The sequence below is a fragment of the Chanodichthys erythropterus genome, chromosome 5, assembly GCF_024489055.1.
Source record: "Chanodichthys erythropterus isolate Z2021 chromosome 5, ASM2448905v1, whole genome shotgun sequence".
Classification (NCBI taxonomy): domain Eukaryota; kingdom Metazoa; phylum Chordata; class Actinopteri; order Cypriniformes; family Xenocyprididae; genus Chanodichthys; species Chanodichthys erythropterus.
The window spans coordinates 8,850,304-8,870,179 of record NC_090225.1 but is presented as its reverse complement, the minus strand read 5'-3'; the positions used below and the strand labels follow the sequence as shown (position 1 = coordinate 8,870,179).

General features: G+C 36.7%; 2 protein-coding genes across 5 annotated transcripts in view; one reads left to right on the top strand and one right to left on the bottom strand.

Moving 5' to 3' along the window:
• The window catches only part of mark3a (MAP/microtubule affinity-regulating kinase 3a), a 40,762-nt gene extending 31,373 nt beyond the window's left edge, over nucleotides 1-9,389 (top strand). The window contains exons 17-18 of one of the 3 annotated variants that reach the window (XM_067385926.1): nucleotides 2,946-3,055; nucleotides 8,050-8,275. In XM_067385926.1, coding sequence (XP_067242027.1) covers nucleotides 2,946-3,055; nucleotides 8,050-8,138 — 199 coding nt within the window. In that variant the 3' untranslated portion in view covers nucleotides 8,139-8,275. Of the gene's footprint in view, nucleotides 1-2,945; nucleotides 3,056-8,049 lie in introns of all 3 variants that reach the window. The other 2 variants (XM_067385925.1, XM_067385924.1) reach the window with 2 other exon arrangements.
• A 2,368-nt stretch (nucleotides 9,390-11,757) lies between these two features.
• Nucleotides 11,758-19,292, bottom strand: ckba (creatine kinase, brain a). Of its 2 annotated transcripts, none has more exons than XM_067385922.1 (8): nucleotides 19,142-19,292; nucleotides 17,792-17,996; nucleotides 16,853-17,007; nucleotides 16,527-16,659; nucleotides 14,940-15,111; nucleotides 14,405-14,528; nucleotides 12,247-12,436; nucleotides 11,758-12,138 (listed from the first exon to the last, which is right to left on the bottom strand). In XM_067385922.1, the coding sequence occupies exons 2-8, from the start codon at nucleotides 17,982-17,984 to the stop codon at nucleotides 11,960-11,962; spliced, it is 1,146 nt and encodes a 381-aa protein (XP_067242023.1). In that variant the 5' UTR covers nucleotides 17,985-17,996; nucleotides 19,142-19,292; the 3' UTR covers nucleotides 11,758-11,959. The 2 variants fall into 2 exon arrangements, with proteins under 2 accessions (XP_067242023.1, XP_067242024.1); XM_067385923.1 differs by having other exon boundaries at nucleotides 17,792-18,038; nucleotides 19,142-19,218.
• Nucleotides 19,293-19,876: the final 584 nt, after the last annotated feature.

Below are 19,876 nucleotides of genomic sequence, written 5' to 3'. Positions count from 1 at the left end.
GGTGTGTAGAGAGACCAGATGCAGTAGCTCTGTGTGATTCCTGGACAAAAAAAGCTAATTCTTGCTATTTTTTTCCCCCGCAGTTTTTCGTTTTCATTTGTAGAACATACATTGATTTGCACTAATGTTCAAAAAATTGGGATCAGTGAGATTTATTTTTATTTAAAGAAATAAATACTTTTACTTTAAATTGATCAAAATTGTTACTGTAAAAAGTTACAGAAGATTATTTCAAATAAATGCTGTTCATTTGAACTTTCTATTCATCAATATACAACAAACATATTAAGCTGCAAAACTTTTCAATATTGATAATAATAATAAATGTTTCTTGAGCAGCAATCAGCATATTAGAATGATTTCTGATGGATCATGTGACACTGAAGACTGGAGTAATGATGCTGAAAATTCAGCTTTGACATCACATAAATAAATTACACATGAATAAACAAATTATAATTGACAGTATTAGAATTTTTCTATGTTTTTGATCCAATGAATGCAGCCTTGATGAGCATAAGAGAATTTAAAACAAAAAATCATACTGACCCCAAACTTTTGAATGGTACTGTAAGTTCTCTTGATTATTCAAAGTGTGTTTTTGAGTAAAACGAATTTTCAGTGAATACGGTTAAAAATTATCTTGAATGGAACGTGATTGAAAATAGAAATTATGAAGTTCTCTCCTGTTAGCAATGAATGGTTTAGACAAAGTTGGCTCACACTGCCATCTGGTGGTAAAAAATACACCTAGATCCCCAAAACAAGGAAAAAAAGTAGTTTAAAAAAAAAGCCTTTGTGAACTCCCCAAACACACTCAGACCTGCATATATATAAGAAAGTGAACAAAACTTCTTAAAGGTACACTACGTAATTTTTGTCCCTCTAGAGGTTAAACGGCAAAACTGCATACATTTTGCATAAGAACATTCTTTTAGTTGTGCTTCAGCTCTGAGTGAATTTACACATGGTTCATTCTCATAACTAAAAAGAGAGAGAGTATCCTACTGCTCATAAAACATTCATGACTAGGCTTAAGGCTTAAGAGATATAACCAGTTTAGATGGATAAGATCTCAAGCTGACTAGCTGAAGACATTACTGTAACCATTAATAGACATGGTACATCCTTGAAAATAAATTCCAGCTCAGTGCTATAACAACCATAATGAAATGACCTTTCACAACAGATAATGCTTTACAGTGAAATCTTTAAGAAAGAGAATTATATAATGGCAGTTTATCTGTTCGGTTTTTATGTTTTTATGTTTTATTACGAGCTGTTTTATCACTTTCTTTCTTTCTTTTTGCCAGCAGACTCTCCTCTGTTCTGCATTTTTTTTTTTTTTAAATGAGTGATTCCCTGGAGGTTGGTTTAGCTGCTCCATGTCAAACTTTCTCGCTCATTGTGACAACTAACCTATACCACTTCCATACCGTACACGCGTTAAAGTAGCCGGAGCAGCTTTTCTCTGTTTACAAATATGATAAGACACGCATAGGCGAGTGACGTATATATGCAGAGTCCATCCCAACAGGTCAAAAATATAAACCCTTACAATAGGCTTACCATAGTGAATCAGGCTTAGACAAAAATACGTTTTGGTAGAAGCATTGATGATGTATTGACTCTAAAAGTTACAGTGTACCTTTTTAAAATCATGTGATAACTTTTAATTGGAAGGCCTGAAGGAAGTGAAGAATCTACAACAGAGCTGCAGTACTATTAAATTTAATGTTGTTTATTATTATGATAATGTGGAAAGAGCATAAGTAGTGTGAACTGAGATCTGAGTCCACTTTTAGGGTGAAGGACAGTGCAAACTGGGTTCACATTTTGGTCTATAAATGAACCACACTGATCTTTAGGCCTGTGTGTCTGCAAACACACACACACACACAAAAAATGGTAATGTCCATAAGAAGGTTTTCTGGTGCTAGGAGCCAGTGCTGGTTACATATTATATGGTTATAAAATATTTGAATATTTAAGTATTTTAGGAGTGTAAGGAGACTCAAATATCACAAATATGGGAGGTTGTTTGCTGCTGAGCTAATTTTTTTTTTCTGACAACAGCAATTTGGTTCATCTCTGATTGGTGGATCTCTTCAGATTTATGGATACTGCTGTTCTTCAGCAGATACATTAAGACATATATATCAAAAGTTTGGGGTCTGTAATATTTTTTTTAAAAATGTGTTTGAAAGAAGTCTCTTATGCTCAACAAGGCTAGATTTATTTGATCGGAATTACAGTAAAAACTTGAGTATCAATAATAATCATTTAAAATGACACTTTTCAATTTGAACAGTTTTTAGAATTTAATTTATTCCTGTGATGGCAATGCTGAATTTTCAGCATTATTAATCCAGTCAGTGTCACATGATCCTTTAGAAATCCTTCTAATATGCTGATTTGCTGCTCAAGATTCATTTCTTATTATCAATGTTAAAAACTGTTCAGTACTGCTTAATATTTATGTGGAAACCATGATACACAGAACACCATTCATTTTAAATAGAGTATTTTGATCAGTTTAATTTGGCCTTACGAACCCTAAACTTTTGAACAGTAATACAGGCACTCTAGAGGCCTGTGCAGACAGAAGCCTATAAGAGCATATGGTCACATCCTAAAGCAGGGTTCTGGTGGGAGGAGCCTGTTCTGGCTCATAGAGAGGATTGTAAGTAAACCGCACTGTAAGCTGCAGCAGACTCCATGTTGAATGACCTTCAGGAGTCCCCTTCAGATGATCAGATATGTGCCATAGAATATAACTGAACAGATCACACACTTTCTCTAATAAACTTCTAACAATACAAAATGCTCTATTAATGTTGAAACTGTCTCAATCTATCCCTCTCTTCCCTGTGTTTCCTTCCTCCCTTCCTTCCTTCCTTCCTCCCCTCCCTTTATCTCTTTCTCTGTCTGCCTTCCTCCCCCAGGGTCACTCTTGACCCGAGCAAACGGCAGTCTGCCGTCAAATCAGGGCCGGCTGCCCCCTCTGTGCCCCCCACCCTCACAGTCCCCTCCAACCCTGCGGCAAAGACTCTTAGTAAGTCTGCGCTCCACTCGTTTACATTCTTATTCTTCCTCTTTCTTTTTCATCCCCCTCTCCTCCAGCCTCCCCTTTCCACCACACCACAGGGTTCCCACAGCATGGAAATTCACATAATGTTAAAATGGTGTTTTTCAGGACTGGAAATATTATAGAAACACTTTACATATAAAACACACACACATATACACACAGCGGCATGAAAAAGTATGTGAACCCCTTGCAGAATCTGTGAAAATGAGGATTATTTTAATAAAATAAGAGGGATAATACAAAATGCATGTTATTTTTTGTTTAGCACTGTCCTGAGTAAGATATTTTACATAAAAGATGTTTGCATTTAGTTCACAAGACAAAACAATAGCTGAATTTATTAAAATAACCCCATGTGAACCATTGATTGTCAATACTGTGTGTGGTTACCTGATGATCCACGACTGTTTTTATGTTTTGTGATGGTTGTTCATGAGTCTCTTGTTTGTCCTGAGCAGTTAAACTGAGCTCTGTTCTTCAGAAAAATCCTCCAGCTCCTGCAGATCATCAGTTTTCAAGCATTTTTGCATATTTGAACCCTTTCCAGCAGTGACTGTAGGATTTTGAGATTCATCGTTTCACACTGAGGACAATTGAGGGACTCAAACACAACTATTAAAAAAAGGTTCAAACATTCACTAATGCTCCAGAAGGAAACACGATACATTAAGAGCCGAGGGGTGAAAACTTTTGAATTCAAATATCAAGGTAAATTGTACTTAATTTTTCTGCCGGGAAACATGCAAGTATCTTCTGTTGCTTCCGAAGGGCAGTACTAAATGAAAAACAATGATATTTAAACAAAATAAGGAAAATTGTGACATCTTCATCCTGTTCAAAAGTTTTCACCCCTCGGCTCTTAATGCATCGTGTTTCCTTCTGGAGCATCAGTGAATGTTTGAACCTTTTTTAATAGTGTTTGAGTCCCTCAATTGTCCTCAGTATGAAAACACAGATCTCAAAATCCTACAGTCACTGCTGGAAAGGGTTCAAATATGCAAAAATGCTTGAAAACTGAAGAATCTGCAGGAGCTGGAGGATTTTTTCTGAAGAACAGAGCTCAGTTTAACTGTTCAGGACAAACAAGAGACTCATGAACAACCATCACAAAACATAAAAACAGCCGTGGATCATCAGGTAACCACACACAGTATTGAGAATCAAGGGTTCACATACTTATGAATGGGGTTATTTTAATAAATTCAGCTATTGTTTTGTCTTGTGAACTAAATGCAAACATCGTTTATGTAAAATATCTTACTCAGGACAGTACTAAATAAAAAATAACATGCATTTTTTATTATCCCTCTTATTTTATTAAAATAATTCTCATTTTCACAGATTCTGCAAGGGGGTTCACATACTTTTTCATGCCACTGTGTATATACCAAAGTATATATTTAGTAATATTTTAATTTATCTATTTTTCTCAGTAGTTATGCTCTGCTCAAAAACATTTCAACCCATATTGATGTCCAGAATATGAACACATTTGAAAGGACTCTTGCCATTTATGTCAGTCAAACCAATTCACAAATGGGTCTAAATTATTCATTAGTGAGTCACTCAAATCAGTTTTCATTAGTGAATTTGAATGAATTCTGTAAATTCATTGGCCTGAAAGAGTGGGAACCCTGTCTCTAAACATGTGGCTCTGTAATGGCTATTTGTTTTTTCTGCGTCCACCAGTTTAATTTCTTTCTTTTTGTCGGCTTTGAACTGCTCTTTTCTTCCAGATTCAGCAGCTCTGGCAATAGGCAGTTGTAAGAATTCGCAGATGAAGAGTATCTAGAGTAAGGGCTCGTTTAAACGCACAAACAACTGCTACAGCTACACATTGTGTTTAATGGAGAGCGAAAGGCTGTGTGTGTGAGAGAGAAATCGAACGACTGTTTTGTCTGTTGATTTTAGTCCGAAGCGATGACTTATCCGACACGCACCCTCTCGCATGCGAAGAGCACAGTATATAGTGTATGTATAGACACGTCCTCTATATCTGTATATGCGTCTGATGTCAGGTCACAGCCAATGTCTCGCATCCAGCGCTCAGGATAGGCTTTTACCCATCATGCACTCTTTCAGTGAACTTCTAGATGTATATTGTTTTTTGAAGGAAGCAGCATGGCAGTTCAAATGAGTGCATGGTGAAAAACTACTCTACATATTCAGGTGTTGATTGTAAGATTGTCGTATAAGTTGTTTTTGTGTTTGTCTGATCCAGCACACTGGTGACTGTCTTTGTGGGAGGTTAACTTTTTGCTTACCTTTTTTTTTTTTTGCTGTCTCTTTCAGTCTCTTTCTCTCTATCTATCTGTCTCATTGTGTGTAGTGATTGCTCTAAAATGACTAAAAATGATTTCCTTTTTCTCTCTGTCCATTCCTTTTTGCTGCATTATGATATGTAACCTTTCAACAAATTAACAATAAAAGAGTCTCAACCGAGTTTGAGAGAAGCGGGAGATTTGAGGGCTCAAGGTGAGGTGTCAGTGACTTTGGAAACCCTTATTTCCTCTCCTGGCTCTATTATTTTAGTGTGTTGTGGATGTATACTTCCTGTCTCCCATTGTATGAGATATCAGAGTGTATATCAGTGTAGTGTGTACAGCACACGGGCCATTAGTCTGCTTTATTAATGAATGTTTAAATTATGTATTTTGTTTGTTTTTTTCCCCCTCCATTTACATTGGGGCTGGACGATATTTAATATTGAATATTCACTGTATGTTCACATTGGTTTAGCTGATTATATGAAATGAACACTAGCTTTGTTTCCATCCACCTATTTTTAGGGGCTGAAACTAAACTAAAAATTGACAAATTTATGTGTTTTGGCCGTTTAATTACACGACAATGGCGTTTTGGTGGCCTGGGAATGCAAACTTTTGAAAACGGGTTTCAAAGTACAAGTATTTGAAAATTATAGCGAAAATGTGTAAACTGCAAAAATGCGAATCTGTGAAAACGGTGACGTCATGCACGTGTATTACACGTTTTAGTCTATCCACCTTATTTTTCAATGTGTTTTCTGTGAATGTGCGAGACTTCTGATTTATTAGCCGCTATAGGGAAATAACGAGAAAAAACTTTTCCTTTTTTAATACATCGTCCTACCTTGTCGTGTTAACATACCCTTATCGTATTTTGGGATAACGCATAAAAATCTGCTGGATGGAAACGCCGAGATGTGCATAAATTGTAAAAATGCGAATAAAAAAAAAAAAAACATTTTTTAGCCGATAAGAGAACTTGTGCATAAACTACGAAAGAAACACATTTACGAATAAATTCCTCGTTTCGCATCAAAAAAAATCACATGACTCTGCACGATGGAACGGCATAACTGGACTAACCAGTGGACCGATCTTTTTGCACAGCATCCTAAATACTGTTTTGGTTGTTTTTTTGCGTGTTTATTGCGTTTCGTCTGCACTGCTATTATTATATATAAAAAATTATTATATACAGTGGCCTCTCCTATTTTTCTTAGTGATATTTAGCGCCAGTTTATCGGGAATTGGCGATTTTTTTTTTTTTTTTTTTTTTTTTTTTTTTTTTTTGCAACACTTTTGCAACTTTGAATGGAAACATAGCTATTGAGTATCAAAATGATTTTAATGCACTTTATTTGGCCGGAGAGCATCATTAGACTAGTTTTGCAGAGTAAAATAATTCCCAATTTTGAATGTTAAAATTTGGTAGTAGCATCTCTGATTTATATACAATATCCGGTAACGTTTTAGTATGGGGAACACATATTCACTATTAACTATGACTTTTCCCTCAATAAATCCTAATTTAGTGCTTATTAATAGTTAGTAAGGTGGTAATTGTAGTGGTTGAATTCAGCTATTGGGTAGGATTAAAGGATTAGTTCACTTTCAAATTAAAATTATCCCAAGCTTTACTCACCCTCAAGCCATCGTAGGTGTATATATGACTTTCTACATTCTGATGAACACAGACGGATATAGATTAATAAATTTCCTGACACATCCAAGCTTCATAATGGCAGTGAGCGGGATCAATGAGTATGATCTGAAGAAAGTGCATTCATCCACATCCATCCATCATAAACTTACTTCACACGGCTCCGGGGGGTTAATAAAGGCCTTCTGAAGAAAAGCGAAGCGTTTGTGTAAAAAAATAAATAAATAAATCCATATTTAACAAGTTATGAAGTAAAATATCAAGCTTCCGCCAGACCGCCTTCCGTATTCTATTCTAAAACTCTTGCAGTTCAAAAAGCTTACGCTACATCCTATGCCTTCCATATTCCCTTACAGTTCCGTTTTTTTCATAATATCTCTGACTGTGTTCATCAGAAAGAAGAAAGTCATATACACCTAGGATGGCTTGAGGTTGAGTAAAGCTTGGGCAAATATTTATTTGAAAGTGAACTAATCCTTTAAGGGATTAGGGAATAAGGTCATGCAGAATAAGGCATTAATATGTGCTTTAGAAGTACTAATAAACAGCCAATATGCAAGATAATAAGCAACTAATTAAAAGTGATAATTGTTCCCCATACTGTAATGTTACTAAATATTCATAGCAAATATGGCATGTTGATGAGTTTGAGTTTAATTTATTTCTGTGAATCAGTCCAAACTGTTTTGATTCATTACTTACTAATTCAACAATTAATCAGTTTTGACTGAAGTGCCAGTGTGAGTTTGGTGGTGTTTTGAAATATTAACACGTTGAAAAATGTCGACTTGCCCAGCCCTAATTCATGCTTTATAGCATTAAAAAAGGAGCTGCTTCTGTGCATGCCTTAGTCTGCTGTGCATTTGATTTGCCATTAATTCCCATGTGTGCTGATAACCCATGCATGCATCTGCTGCAGTGATTCTTCACTACTATTTTGTATAAGTAAACTCGGTATATGAATTGTTCTTTATCCGTTGCCCTAACCTTGGCTTTCTCTCTTTCTATTCCCGTTCCGCTCTGTCACGCAGTCGCCATGTATCTGGGGATCAGCAGAAAGATGAAGGGAAAGATGGAAAAGACGGGAAACCCCGCTCTCTCCGTTTCACCTGGAGTATGAACACCACCAGCACCATGGAGCCAGCCGACATCATTAATGAGATCCGCAAAGTTTTGGACAACAACAGCTGCAGTTACCAGCAGCGCGAACGCTTTCTGCTTCTCTGTTCCCATGGGGACACCCGCACCGACAGCCTCGTCCAATGGGAGATGGAGGTTTGCAAACTGCCCCGGCTCTCACTTAATGGTGTCCGTTTTAAGAGGATAACTGGCAACTCCATTGCTTTTAAAAACATTGCTTCCAAAGTTGCAGGCGAACTCAAGCTATGAATATCTTTAATCTTACTACATAGAGGAATTTATGAAATGGTTCAATTCAGTATAGACAAACAGGTGTACAATCGTAAAGTAGCAGTTTCCAAATGTTTTTTTTTTTTTTTAATAAACCACTTACATGTATTTGAAAAAATGTATATACTGTAACATTGCTTAAAGCAATAATTTCTTTAACATCGGTCACACAATTATCGTATTATCGTTAAATGCTGTAAAAAAGAAGAGGTTTGAACCTTTCAGTGTTACGATTGTATGCACCGCTGAGAATGTTCAGCGAGGAACCAACTCATTGCCATCACCATCATTTCAGTCTGATGAGTTGAATCTGATCATTCAGGAAATGGACACTAGATGGAGATTTGTGAGGTTTGTTTTATTTTAGCTTTTTAACGGGCACTATTCTGTGGTGGTTTTAAGTATTGCGTGTTTTGGGCGGCTCTTGTGTAAAGGGTGCACCCGAATCTTGACTTGCTTAAGACTTTTTGAAAATTTGCTCTGCACCTCTGTGTATTGAGGGTGCTCGTCTGTGAAAACGGCTGCAGTAAACCTGATTGGAGCTCAGTTTCACTGTTTGAATGTTAAGAGCAACATTTAGATGTTTTATAATTTATTTCACGTTATTGCCCACTCAAGTGTATTTTTTGTGTAAATATTGTACTTTATGCGGTAATTACACATTTTCATACTGTTTTGTTGGACTTCTTTTGAAACCAAGAGGGCATCTTGTAATCTCTTTCACTTATAAGACTCACCACAGATTCAATTAAACTATCTGTAACTCGTCACAGTGTTCCTTGCAGAGATCTAATACAGCTACAAAATGATCTCAATATTTGTATGCCTCTTTTTTTATCTTTATTTACTCATCTTTTTTTCTGACTCTTTGTATCACATGAGCTGCAGGTCAACAAGTTGGAGATCTTTATGCAATCAAAGAAACTGGTAGGAGTTTCAAAAGTTTTGGGTCGATAATTTTTTTTTAATTTTTTTAGCAAAAATACAGAAACTAATACTGTAAAATAGTATAACTTAAAATATATTACAATAGAAAACAGTTTGTTTAAAAATATAATTTATTCTTGTGATGGTAGGGCTGAATTTTCAGTTACATCATTAGTCTTCAGTGTCACATGATCCTTCTTCAGTAATCATTCTAATACACTTTTTTTTTTTTCTTCTTATTTTAAATATTGAAAACTTAATTGGAAATTTAATGCATCTTAGCTGAATAAAAGTACTTATCCCAAATGTTTGAAATATTGTGGTTGTGAGTATATATGCATGGTAACACTTTAGTTTAGGGTCCGAATCTCGCTATTAACTAGTTGCTATTAACGAAGTTAAAGGATTAGTTCACTTTCAAATGAAAATGTCCTGATAATTTACTCACCCCCATGTCATCCAAGATGTCCATGTCTTTCTTCAGTTGAAAAGAAATTAAGGTTTTTGAGGAAAACATTTCTGGATTATTCTCCTTATAGTGGACTTCAATAGACCCCAAACGGTTGAAGGTCAAAATTAGTTTCATTGCATCTTCAAATCGTTCTATGCAATCCCAGACAAGAAATAAGGGTCTTATCTAGAGAAACGTTGCTCATTTTCTAAAAAAAAAAAAAAAAAAAAAAAATACATTTTAACCATAAATGCTCATCTCGAACTAGCTCTCTTCTTCTTTATTTCAATTCTCGCAGTGTAAATGTATTACTGCCCTCCACAGGTCAAAGTTTGAACTAAATTGTAATATATAATATGCTAGTGCATATATAACAAGTAGTTCGAACTTTGACCTGTGGAGGGCAGTAATACACTTAGTAGTGTCTACACTGCCAGAATTAAAAATAGAGAAGAAGAGGGCTAGTTCAAGATGAGCATTTATGGTTAAATTTTGTGTATATATATCTATAAATATATATTGTTCTAAACTAGAGAAACCACCACTCATTTTCTAAAAAAAAAAAAAAAAATTTTTTTTTTTTTTTTTGGAAAATGAGTGGTGGTTTCTCTAGTTTAGACCCTTATTCCTCATCTGGGATCATTTAAAGCTCTTTGAAGCAGCACTGAAACTGTAATTTTGACCTTCAATCGTTTGGGCTCCACTGAAGTCCAAGAGAAAAATCCTGGAATGTTTTCATCAAAAACATTCAGTTGAAAATTTCTTTTCGACTGAAAAAAAGACATGAACATCTTGGATGACATGGGGGTGAGTAAATTATCAGGAAATTTACATTTGAAAATGAACTAATCCTTTAATAGTGAGAATTGGACCATAATTTAAAGTGTGACCATAAATATATACACACACATTTGTGTGATGAGTCCACCTTATTTCTGACGACGAGCTTACTGCGTTTTGAATTATGGATGGAACTTCTAGTTTGGGGAACTTCTATTCAAAAAGACTGAAACTAATTATTTCAAGTCATAAGGTTGCCCTACAAATAAAGCTTATTCATCAGTTTGAATGAATGAGCTGTCAATTTTCCTTCATGTTTTATTTTCAGACATGAGAATAACGTAACGCTTGGTATTTTAATGCAACATATAACAAGAATATCTATGGCAAGAGATCTTTTCAGTCACTGCATTCTTTTCCTTATAATTTTCTTTTTTCCCTTTTCATTCCACTGTGTGTTTGGATGGACGGAAGGGCAATGTCGTATAGGGATGGGAAACATGGGTTTGCAGGTGACTGGTAAGGCCAATTCGAGTTGTAATAGTATAAAAAAGGACAACATATACTGCACATTTGTGGCCTGTTCTCACGATTAATTTACGATATATTACGATATATCGTATCATGCAATGCTGAAGTTCATGAACATTTTTGATTAAGGCAATGTATGTTATATAATACAGATATATATTACTACAATGATATTAACCCGTTATTGCTGTGGAAAGAATCACACTTTTTGCATTACTCATGTCCTGTTGAAAGTAGATTATTTATGCTTTTACACTTTTAAAAGTCTTTTTTAATGTTAGATGGTTGAACAGTGAGTAGAATGTCATCTCATTGTACCCAGAAAAAAAAAAAAAAAAAAAAGTAGTATTGCGTTCATAGAGCGAGCCTTTCTCTACAGCTTAGTGTAAGTTACACCCATAATTCACGCAAAGCACCAAGGGTGTAGGAATAAGGTGGATATATTTCTAATCATTTTCAGTTCAACCTTTGCATTGGGTAGAAATTACTTTGAGTGTGATTTCTTTAAAAACTTCAAAAATCCTTGAATAATTATTAAATCATGAATAACTGTAAAACTGAACAGTTAAAAGTTAAATGAATATGGGAACCCTGGAATTGTCAAGAGGACAGAGCAGGGAATAAAGACAAAAATCAGGTCAATACGAGCCAAATTTTATTTTCAGATATACTCATCCATGTTTTGCCCTGAGACATCTGTATGTGTAACAAGAACTCACCAGAGCAGAGACAAAGGACTCTTAAATAAAACATGTCTTTCAAGAACAAGTCAACAAACATTCAGTAAATCAGTTAACAAAAGGTGTGGGGAGGTGGAGAGAGAAGAATGTGTGAAGTGCAGTCTACTTTTGGGCAGGCATGAGGTCATCAATGGACTGGCCTTTCTCCAGCCGTTTCTCCATCTCTATCAGCAGTTTGACTCCATCCACCACCATCTGCATCAGCTCCACCTCAGAGAAGCCCAGGCGGTCAGCATTGGAGATGTCAAAAACGCCACCCACAGCTGCAGTGTCCACACCACCTAATGAACAGAGGCACCACTTTCTTATTGCCATCAGTTTACATGCACTAGTTCTGTTCACAACACTCCGTAATTGTAATGTGCTGTTAAATTTTCTCCAGTTCCTACCTGTTCCACGTTTCTGCAGCCTCAGTCTCTTAAGGACCTCTTCAAACTGGCGGTACTTGCTGAGGTTAGGCAGTTTGACATGCACTCCTGCCCGCAGGCCTGTGCCGAGGTTGGATGGGCAGGTGAGGACGTAGCCAAGATGCTCATTCCACATGAAAGCGTGACCCTTGTTTTTGAACAACTCCTCAATCTGAAAGAAAAATCAGTTTTTTGCAGCTCAGTTCAAGCTATTGAATATCTAAAATCATTTCATTTAGAAGATAAAGCAAATTTATGACAAAGAACTTTCAGGATAATTAAGATATCTGTAATTAGTGTATTTTAATACAAGATGCTAAATCCAGTTTTAATAATCATACTAATTCTATGAGAATAGGGAAAGGGAAATCCATACCATAAAAATAACAATAGTGACACTGAGCTTATTACACAAAGCCGGTTTTAGCGGTTATCCTGGTAAGTTTGAGTTTAGTTAGAACAAACACTTTTTTTGGGATTGAAGACCGGTTTTTAGCGGTGCTCATCACCTGCTAAACCTGCTCCAGAGCAGGTTTTATTCAGAGTAAAGACCAGTTGTTCAAAAGTACTCTGATTGGATTTGTTCAAATCTTGAAAACGGGTTGTTGAAAAGAAAACAAAAAACAAAATCCAATCTTGGTTTTGATATATACCCATTAAGCCTTTCGGTAGCCTACAGTAAAGTAAAAAGACTTTGGCATCATAAAATAATCCCCTAACAGTACATATCAAACAAAAATAGTTGTGTTTTTTATAACTGTTTGTAAGCTACATTGGCAAAATCATAAGAGATTGAACAAAATTTCTTGGCGAGTGAACAAGGTTTTTTGGGTGAACGCTATGCAAAACCTTTCTGAGAGAACGCAAAAGCAGTGAAATATTTCAGGGGCTCCGTAGAGCACTAGTAATCCAGATTTGGTAAAATGAAAATGTGTGTATCTGGATCAGGGTGATCCAATACAATTTTGCTTTGAAAAACTGGCACAAAAGTAAGATGGATTACCTGATGCTGGATAGCAGGATCCAAATCCAGATCATTCTGGGGTGCGTTTCCCAAAGCGAACAATGGTCGCAAGTTCCATCGTTACCAATAAAGTTCAATGAGACTTACGACCATAGTTGACCAATGATGCTTTCGGGAAATGTACCCCTGATCTAGATTAACTAACACCATGTCTACACCAGATGTGGCTTTTTTTGCGTCACGCCACAACAGCTAAAAGGGGTCTACACTGAACGCGACAAGACGACTGTTGGGTGCATTCACACTTGTAGTTCGGTTCGTTTGGTTAATTTGGTCCGGACCAAAAAAAAAAAAAAAAAAACCATTTAGTTCTGGTCCGATTAGCGTTCAGAAATGGCAATTTTATCACCGAACCAAAAGATACCGAACCTTAAGGCATAGGGATACATTCACAACGCGATTGGTCGGATTTTATGCCTATTTTGAGACGGAACTTACCGAACATCCAAAACAATGCTGTTTTCTGAGGTAAATGCGCTCGTTGTGTGTGTGTGTGTAGCGGTGCGTAGCCTGCATGTGATGGTATTTTGGCCAGCTGGGAACTCGTGAAGAGCTTATAAAATGTGCAAAGTAGTCAAAACAGCGGCGGGAATCCATCCGTCATACACACAAATGATCTGCTGCGTGGAGACGCGTGTCTGATGCCTGTCAAGGGCAAACTTGCGTCTATGACGAGAAAAACCGACATGCGTGAGGATTCTTTCCATTTTAGGGTCTACCCATCTTTTCAGCGGTCTCGGGCCGCTTCTTTGGTGCGCACCAGGGTTCGGATGGCAGCGTTCACATATGTTCAAATGAACCGCTCTAACAGAGCAATCGAACCAGGGTTCGTTTTAATCGAACCAAACATGACAAGTGTGAACGCACCCTTAGCCTACGTCAGAAATAGAACGGGGAATTCGTTTACTGTCGGGAATTGTCACGTCGCGCTGTGCCGCATCCAGGTTAGACAATATCATTGATTATAATGGGTTCTTTTGACTTTTGACGTCACGTCGAGCTGCTCGTGTCCGGTGTAGACACGGTGTAATTCAACATTAATATAGTTATTATTCCTGGTGAGAACAGGCCTTTATGATCACATGCATGACTTGTAGCATCACAGTGATGTAATACCTTAGTGAGACCTGTGCAGAAACGGGTGAAGACCTCTTTCATGTTGCCACCTTTCTGCATGGAGATGACACGCAGGTGGTCCTCCTCATTCACCCACACAAGGAATGTCTTGTTATCATTGTGCCTAGAGACAAGAAGAAAATGAGTGAGGGAATGTCTTCTAAGTCCAGCACAAAAATGCAATGCTTTCCCAGGAAAGAACGCTACCAGAGTATGGTGTCTAATATATAAATATAAAAACGAAAAATAAAAAACAAAATAGTGTATATGACCCTCATCTAAACTGTAGAACTAAATTAAATTCTAGGAATTATAAATTTTTTTGTTTCAATTAATGTCAAGCCAGTAGTAAAACCCAACAATTTTTACAGCATAGTTGATGCTGTGTGGTTTTAGTGTAAGATTGCTAAAAATATGCAGAACAAAATGCTGGTGCTGTCTGTATCTGTAGAATCTGGAACAAACTGACAGGAAGTAGGTTCTCCTCAACAAAAGTAGCACAAGCAGTGCATTAAGGACAGTCCAGAACACTGACCAGATGCCCCTGGCGTCGGGCCAATCACGAGCCATCCCTGAGGCCAGCAGCAGGGGAGATACAGGCTTGTCAAACAGGAAATGATCATCAATGAGCTGCTGCTGCTCGGCCTCTGTCATGTTCTTCAGGGCGTAGTATTTTCCTTTGAGATCCCCAGTCAGAGCACCCAGAGCTACAGCAGACAGATCAACAAATCTGTGAGCTTTCTTATCATAACACTTTATTTTACAGTGTCATTGTTACATATGTTACATGTATTTACTCCAGTAATAACTATAAATTATGCATAATTACATGCAACTAACCCTAAACCAAACCAAACCCTAACTTAATATTTCTCTGTAATGTATAATTAGAGTGTAACAAAGACACCTTAAAATAAAAAGTGTAACCATCTTATATAAAATTAAAGAAACATTATGATAGAGTACAGATTAAAATGTCTAAGAAAGAAGCATTTATCTTGGTCCAATCACACATGATGATACTCATCACCACTAGAGGGAGCCACATGACCAAGTTTCAGGAAAATAAGTGCTATATCCCAATTCACCATGTTATGCTGTAAAAATATGTATTGTCTGTGAAGAAAAAGTACATACTTTAAGTGTGCAGCAGAAGATTACGCAAGTTTTGGGACGTACTACTACATCATAACTGTGTCTTTATCAAACCACGTTGTCACACAGTTACATGCATCCGGTCAAGTAAACTCGCCTGTCAATCATCTTTTCACAGTGAACATTCTCTTATACACACTATATTTCAGTTCATTTATGCTACTTAATTCTTCCTACCATATTGGAGAGAAAAGAAGCATCATGTTGATCTGTCAGTCGTGAGTCTTTGATACGGAAAACTATCCTCATGTTTTTGCATGATGCAAATGGCCAAACATATTTTTAGAAGAGTTCACACTGTTGTTGCAGAAGAAATTATTTTTCATCAGGTTAAGATAATGATTATTAAAATCACTCAAACCCCTTTATATAAACCTCAACTTAATTATTGGTCTCACACATTCACCATGTTTTTTTAGTTTAACACTTTTTATTTGTGTATGTAGCAGGGATGTTTTTGTATCATTGAGATACTATTAAAGTTTTTATTAATATTTTGAGTTTTTATTTTTAAATTTTCCATTTTCATTTTAAAGTTTTAGTAATTTTGTTGTGTCAGTAGTTTTTTTTAATTGTCTATGTAGTTTTTCATTTTAATAAACTAAATTAAAATGAGAAATGTTTTCTTGGCAACTAGCTGAAATCTGTATCTTATTTATTTCAATTAACTTTTTTTAATTTGTTTTATTTAACTATAATAACCCTGGTATGTAGTTGAACTGAACCGAATCCTCCTCCAAAGCTCAATGGGTTGTAGGCAATAACAGCCACTAAAGTGTGCATGGACTTTCCACCTCAGATAGTGAACCATCCAAGTACCTTCACTGTTACTAATTTCGACATACAGTTTGGGACACACTAATTATAATTTCAAATACTATTTTAGGATGGATAGTAAGCATATTGGGATGCGGTACATCTTTTTGTCGTGTTTCAAATAAACTGATGTGGCGCTGCAGTCATGTACCTTCCACAGAAAGCTTCTCAACGGCTCTTCTCTCTCCACGACTGCAGTGGGGCGGCAGACAGAATCCACGGATACTCCTGCCTGTTCTGACGCGAGAGCTCAGCACGTATTTGGAGTCCAGGTCATCACCACCCTGCAGGAGCAGACAGTTTTAGTCTTTGGAATAAGCAATATTACCGTATCAATGAAAGTAAGTGGGGTCTAATGTTGTTTTGCACAAAAACATTCTTTAAAACATCTTTTTTGTGTGTGTGTTTGGAATAACATGAGGGTGAGTAAATGTTGACAGAATTATTTTGGGGTGATTTATCCCTTCAACTTCATACCTTGAGGTTATTGGGGTTGAGGTCAGTCTTGTGTTTGTCTGTAGGCTTGTATCCTCCATGTCTGTCCTGAATAATAGGGTCCAGCAACTCCTTGAACACCTCATAGGTCTCCTCATCCCCAGCCACACAACCCACAGTCATAATGAAGGGATGGCCTGAGATTGGAAACAGATCCATGTACACAAATTATGAGCCATGCACCTCAGAGTCCCGGCACTTTTAACTACAAAAAAAATATATAAAAATCCATGCTAAACATCAAGTGCTTTCTATTAGGACTATCTAAACCCTGTCCCCTGAGCCCTGACAGACTATGCATATTCTTTTACCAGGATTATCTACGCCAGTCTGAATGACGTTATCTATGGTGAAGCCGTTGGGTGTGCAGCGCTGACGGAGGCGTTTGTACATGTCCAGAGTGAGGACTTTGGCCATATGGTTGTTGTGCTCTGTAAGGTCTGGATACTCTTCCTCAGCTGGCCGCTGCTTGATGGTCAGCCTGGCTAGTTTAGTATTGCTAAATAAATACAACAACACATGGGGTGTAAAAATACCACATTCTGCTGCCAAAGGACGAAGTCATCTGTTGTGTTCTAAATGGGATAGCACCATTTGTCTTATCAAATACTCTGTTTTACTCTGTGTTCATGACCTGTTTCAAGTCTTTCATATAGCCTTTTATACAGTACATGGCAGCTAGAATTGTATTTTCTATGCCATTGCATTTTGCACTGGCAGGTTGGTCTTATCTATACAGGAAATGTTTTATTAGATGCCCTCTGCACTAAAACAAGGAGTCAGCAAGATCACTGTCTAACATGCCATGATAATCACGCTTTTCTTTCTGATTGTAGTTTCAAAGCTTGCAATACACCCATATGTTCAAAAAGCACACGAGAGGTGGTCTTTGGAGGACTTTGAGTTGCTTTGGGTCTTTACCTGGGTTATCTACCCCGGTCTGGATTACATCATCCAATGTAAACCCGCTGGGTGTCTGTTTGGAGCGCAACTTCTCATACAGCGCCGACGTGAGGACCTTGGCCATATAGTTGTTGTGTTTGCTGAGGTCGGGGTATTCCTGCTCACAGGAGTTGTTCATCTTCAACTGGTTGTGACTGTTCCCGAAAGGCATGGCTGCTGTTCTCTGAGCGCGGTGGGAATGGGATGGAAAATAACTGTGGTTACACTGAATGTGAAATAAAGCCAAGAAGTTCAACACTAACCTCCATCTTGACATGTGAATAAATCTTGAAAAAGACTTTGCTTGCATACAGTTGTACATATCGATACAAGATGGAAACTGTTCTAGTTACTACCTACTTTTATGCACGTGATTGGTGTTAAATTTCTACAAAAGTAAAAAAGTCAAATGATGAATGTGACCAATGTTTCCACACAGAAATACTGTGGGAAACCTTAGGGAACCCTTTTTCTACAGAGACGTTGTAGTAAAACAACAAATAATTTGTGCAAATATTAACTAAAAATACTGTAAAAATTTGTAACAATTAAAAAAAATAACGTAAAATGTTGCACTACTATTTAACGGTGCCAGAATGTCTTAAATGAATCTATAGCGTGACGAATGACTCTTATGAACCGATTCTTTTCAGTGAATCAAATACATTAAGCGCGGCCAGTGAAGAACGATGCCCGAATGCGTCTTTATAGTTAATCAAAAACGAATCAGTCGGAGGGGTTACAGAAAGAATTAATCTGGTTTATAAATGAAGCGAAAGTAACTTTTGTCATGTCCGACTGGAAATAAACCAAGAACGGTTACTTTTTATGTTGATAAAAAAGTATTAAAAAGTCTATGTACGTGTAAATCGGTCCTTGAAACTATTTTAAATGAATTTCTGATTTGTTATATATATGCTGAAACCATCTCAACAAACTGTAAATGTAATTCCCTTCTCGTCAGATGATTCAGGTCTATATCTAGTCACTGAAATGCACAAATTTCGCATTTCGATGATGCTATCGATGACTTAAACTGGGCGTCCACTGGACGGCACCACTTCAACTAAAGAAAGAAAGATTGAGCTGTCATGGTCTGAATATGAGACGCTTTCTTTCACAAGAAGCCTAAAATGTTCAGAAAAAGCATGATAGAAGACCTCCACAATGCACTAAAATGCAAATCTTACTCAAAAGGCTTATCCATAACTTTTTAAAGCGCCATTTATAGCGTTGTTACTTTTTCCAAATACAATTTAAATTGCGGTCTTGCTTAAGCTTTTACTTTACTTTAACAAGAGAGATGAAAACTTCTTAGCGAAGCCTTACCGTGGGTTGAGGGTTGCTAGAACTAGAGGAAGACTGGGCTGACACAAAGATCCCTATTTTTACGGTGGAGTATGAACTGTACGTGGCGTCTGTTTGTTCTCCAGCACAAGATAATGATGGAGCGATTGTTTTATAGTACAGGAAAGCCGCTCCTATTGGCTGCTATTTGCAGTCCATTCATCCCATTGGAAGAACGAGACTGGAATAGTTTGACTGCTCTCAACAAATATGTAATATAGAAAATGTGCAAAAATTTAAAAATGTAAGAAAATGTATGTTTAATTTTATTATGCTATATTCTAGGCAGGTTATTCTCATGTAGTTGACTTGGAAAGTGTTTGATTCTGCATGATTAAACTTGTAAAAAAAAAAAAATACGATTTATATTGGGATTGGGAATGTCAATAAATCCATATGTAATAGATTTATTTTTAAAAAGAAAACAGCATAATGTATAATGTGTGCAAGTCTTATACATATGTGTGGATGACACTCGGAATATGTTGCTTTGTGAGACCCACAGCTTTGATTGTTTTTGTTTAAATTTGACTTTAATATGCATTATAATCAAAGTGTTAATATTCTTTGATTATAATGCTAAAATTATATAACTTACAGTAGCCTATAATCTGACTTGCATTTCTGGTTTGAAATGATACTTCAGCCTTATGACTAAGTTAGGGTTGTGGGGCTAGGAAACGCCGTCCTGGTGAATTTAAACCACCACGCAAATGT

What these genes read in the sequence shown, in the direction of transcription:
- ckba (XM_067385922.1), bottom strand. Translation starts at nt 17,984, where the DNA reads ATGCCTTTCGGGAACAGTCACAACCAGTTGAAGATGAACAACTCCTGT. An exon ending in TCAACCCCAATAACCTCAAG is followed by an intron (nt 16,660 to 16,852) that starts GTATGAAGTTGA and finishes CTGCTCCTGCAG; the next exon opens with GGTGGTGATGACCTGGACTC. An exon ending in GCTGCAGAAACGTGGAACAG is followed by an intron (nt 12,139 to 12,246) that starts GTAGGAACTGGA and finishes TCTGTTCATTAG; the next exon opens with GTGGTGTGGACACTGCAGCT.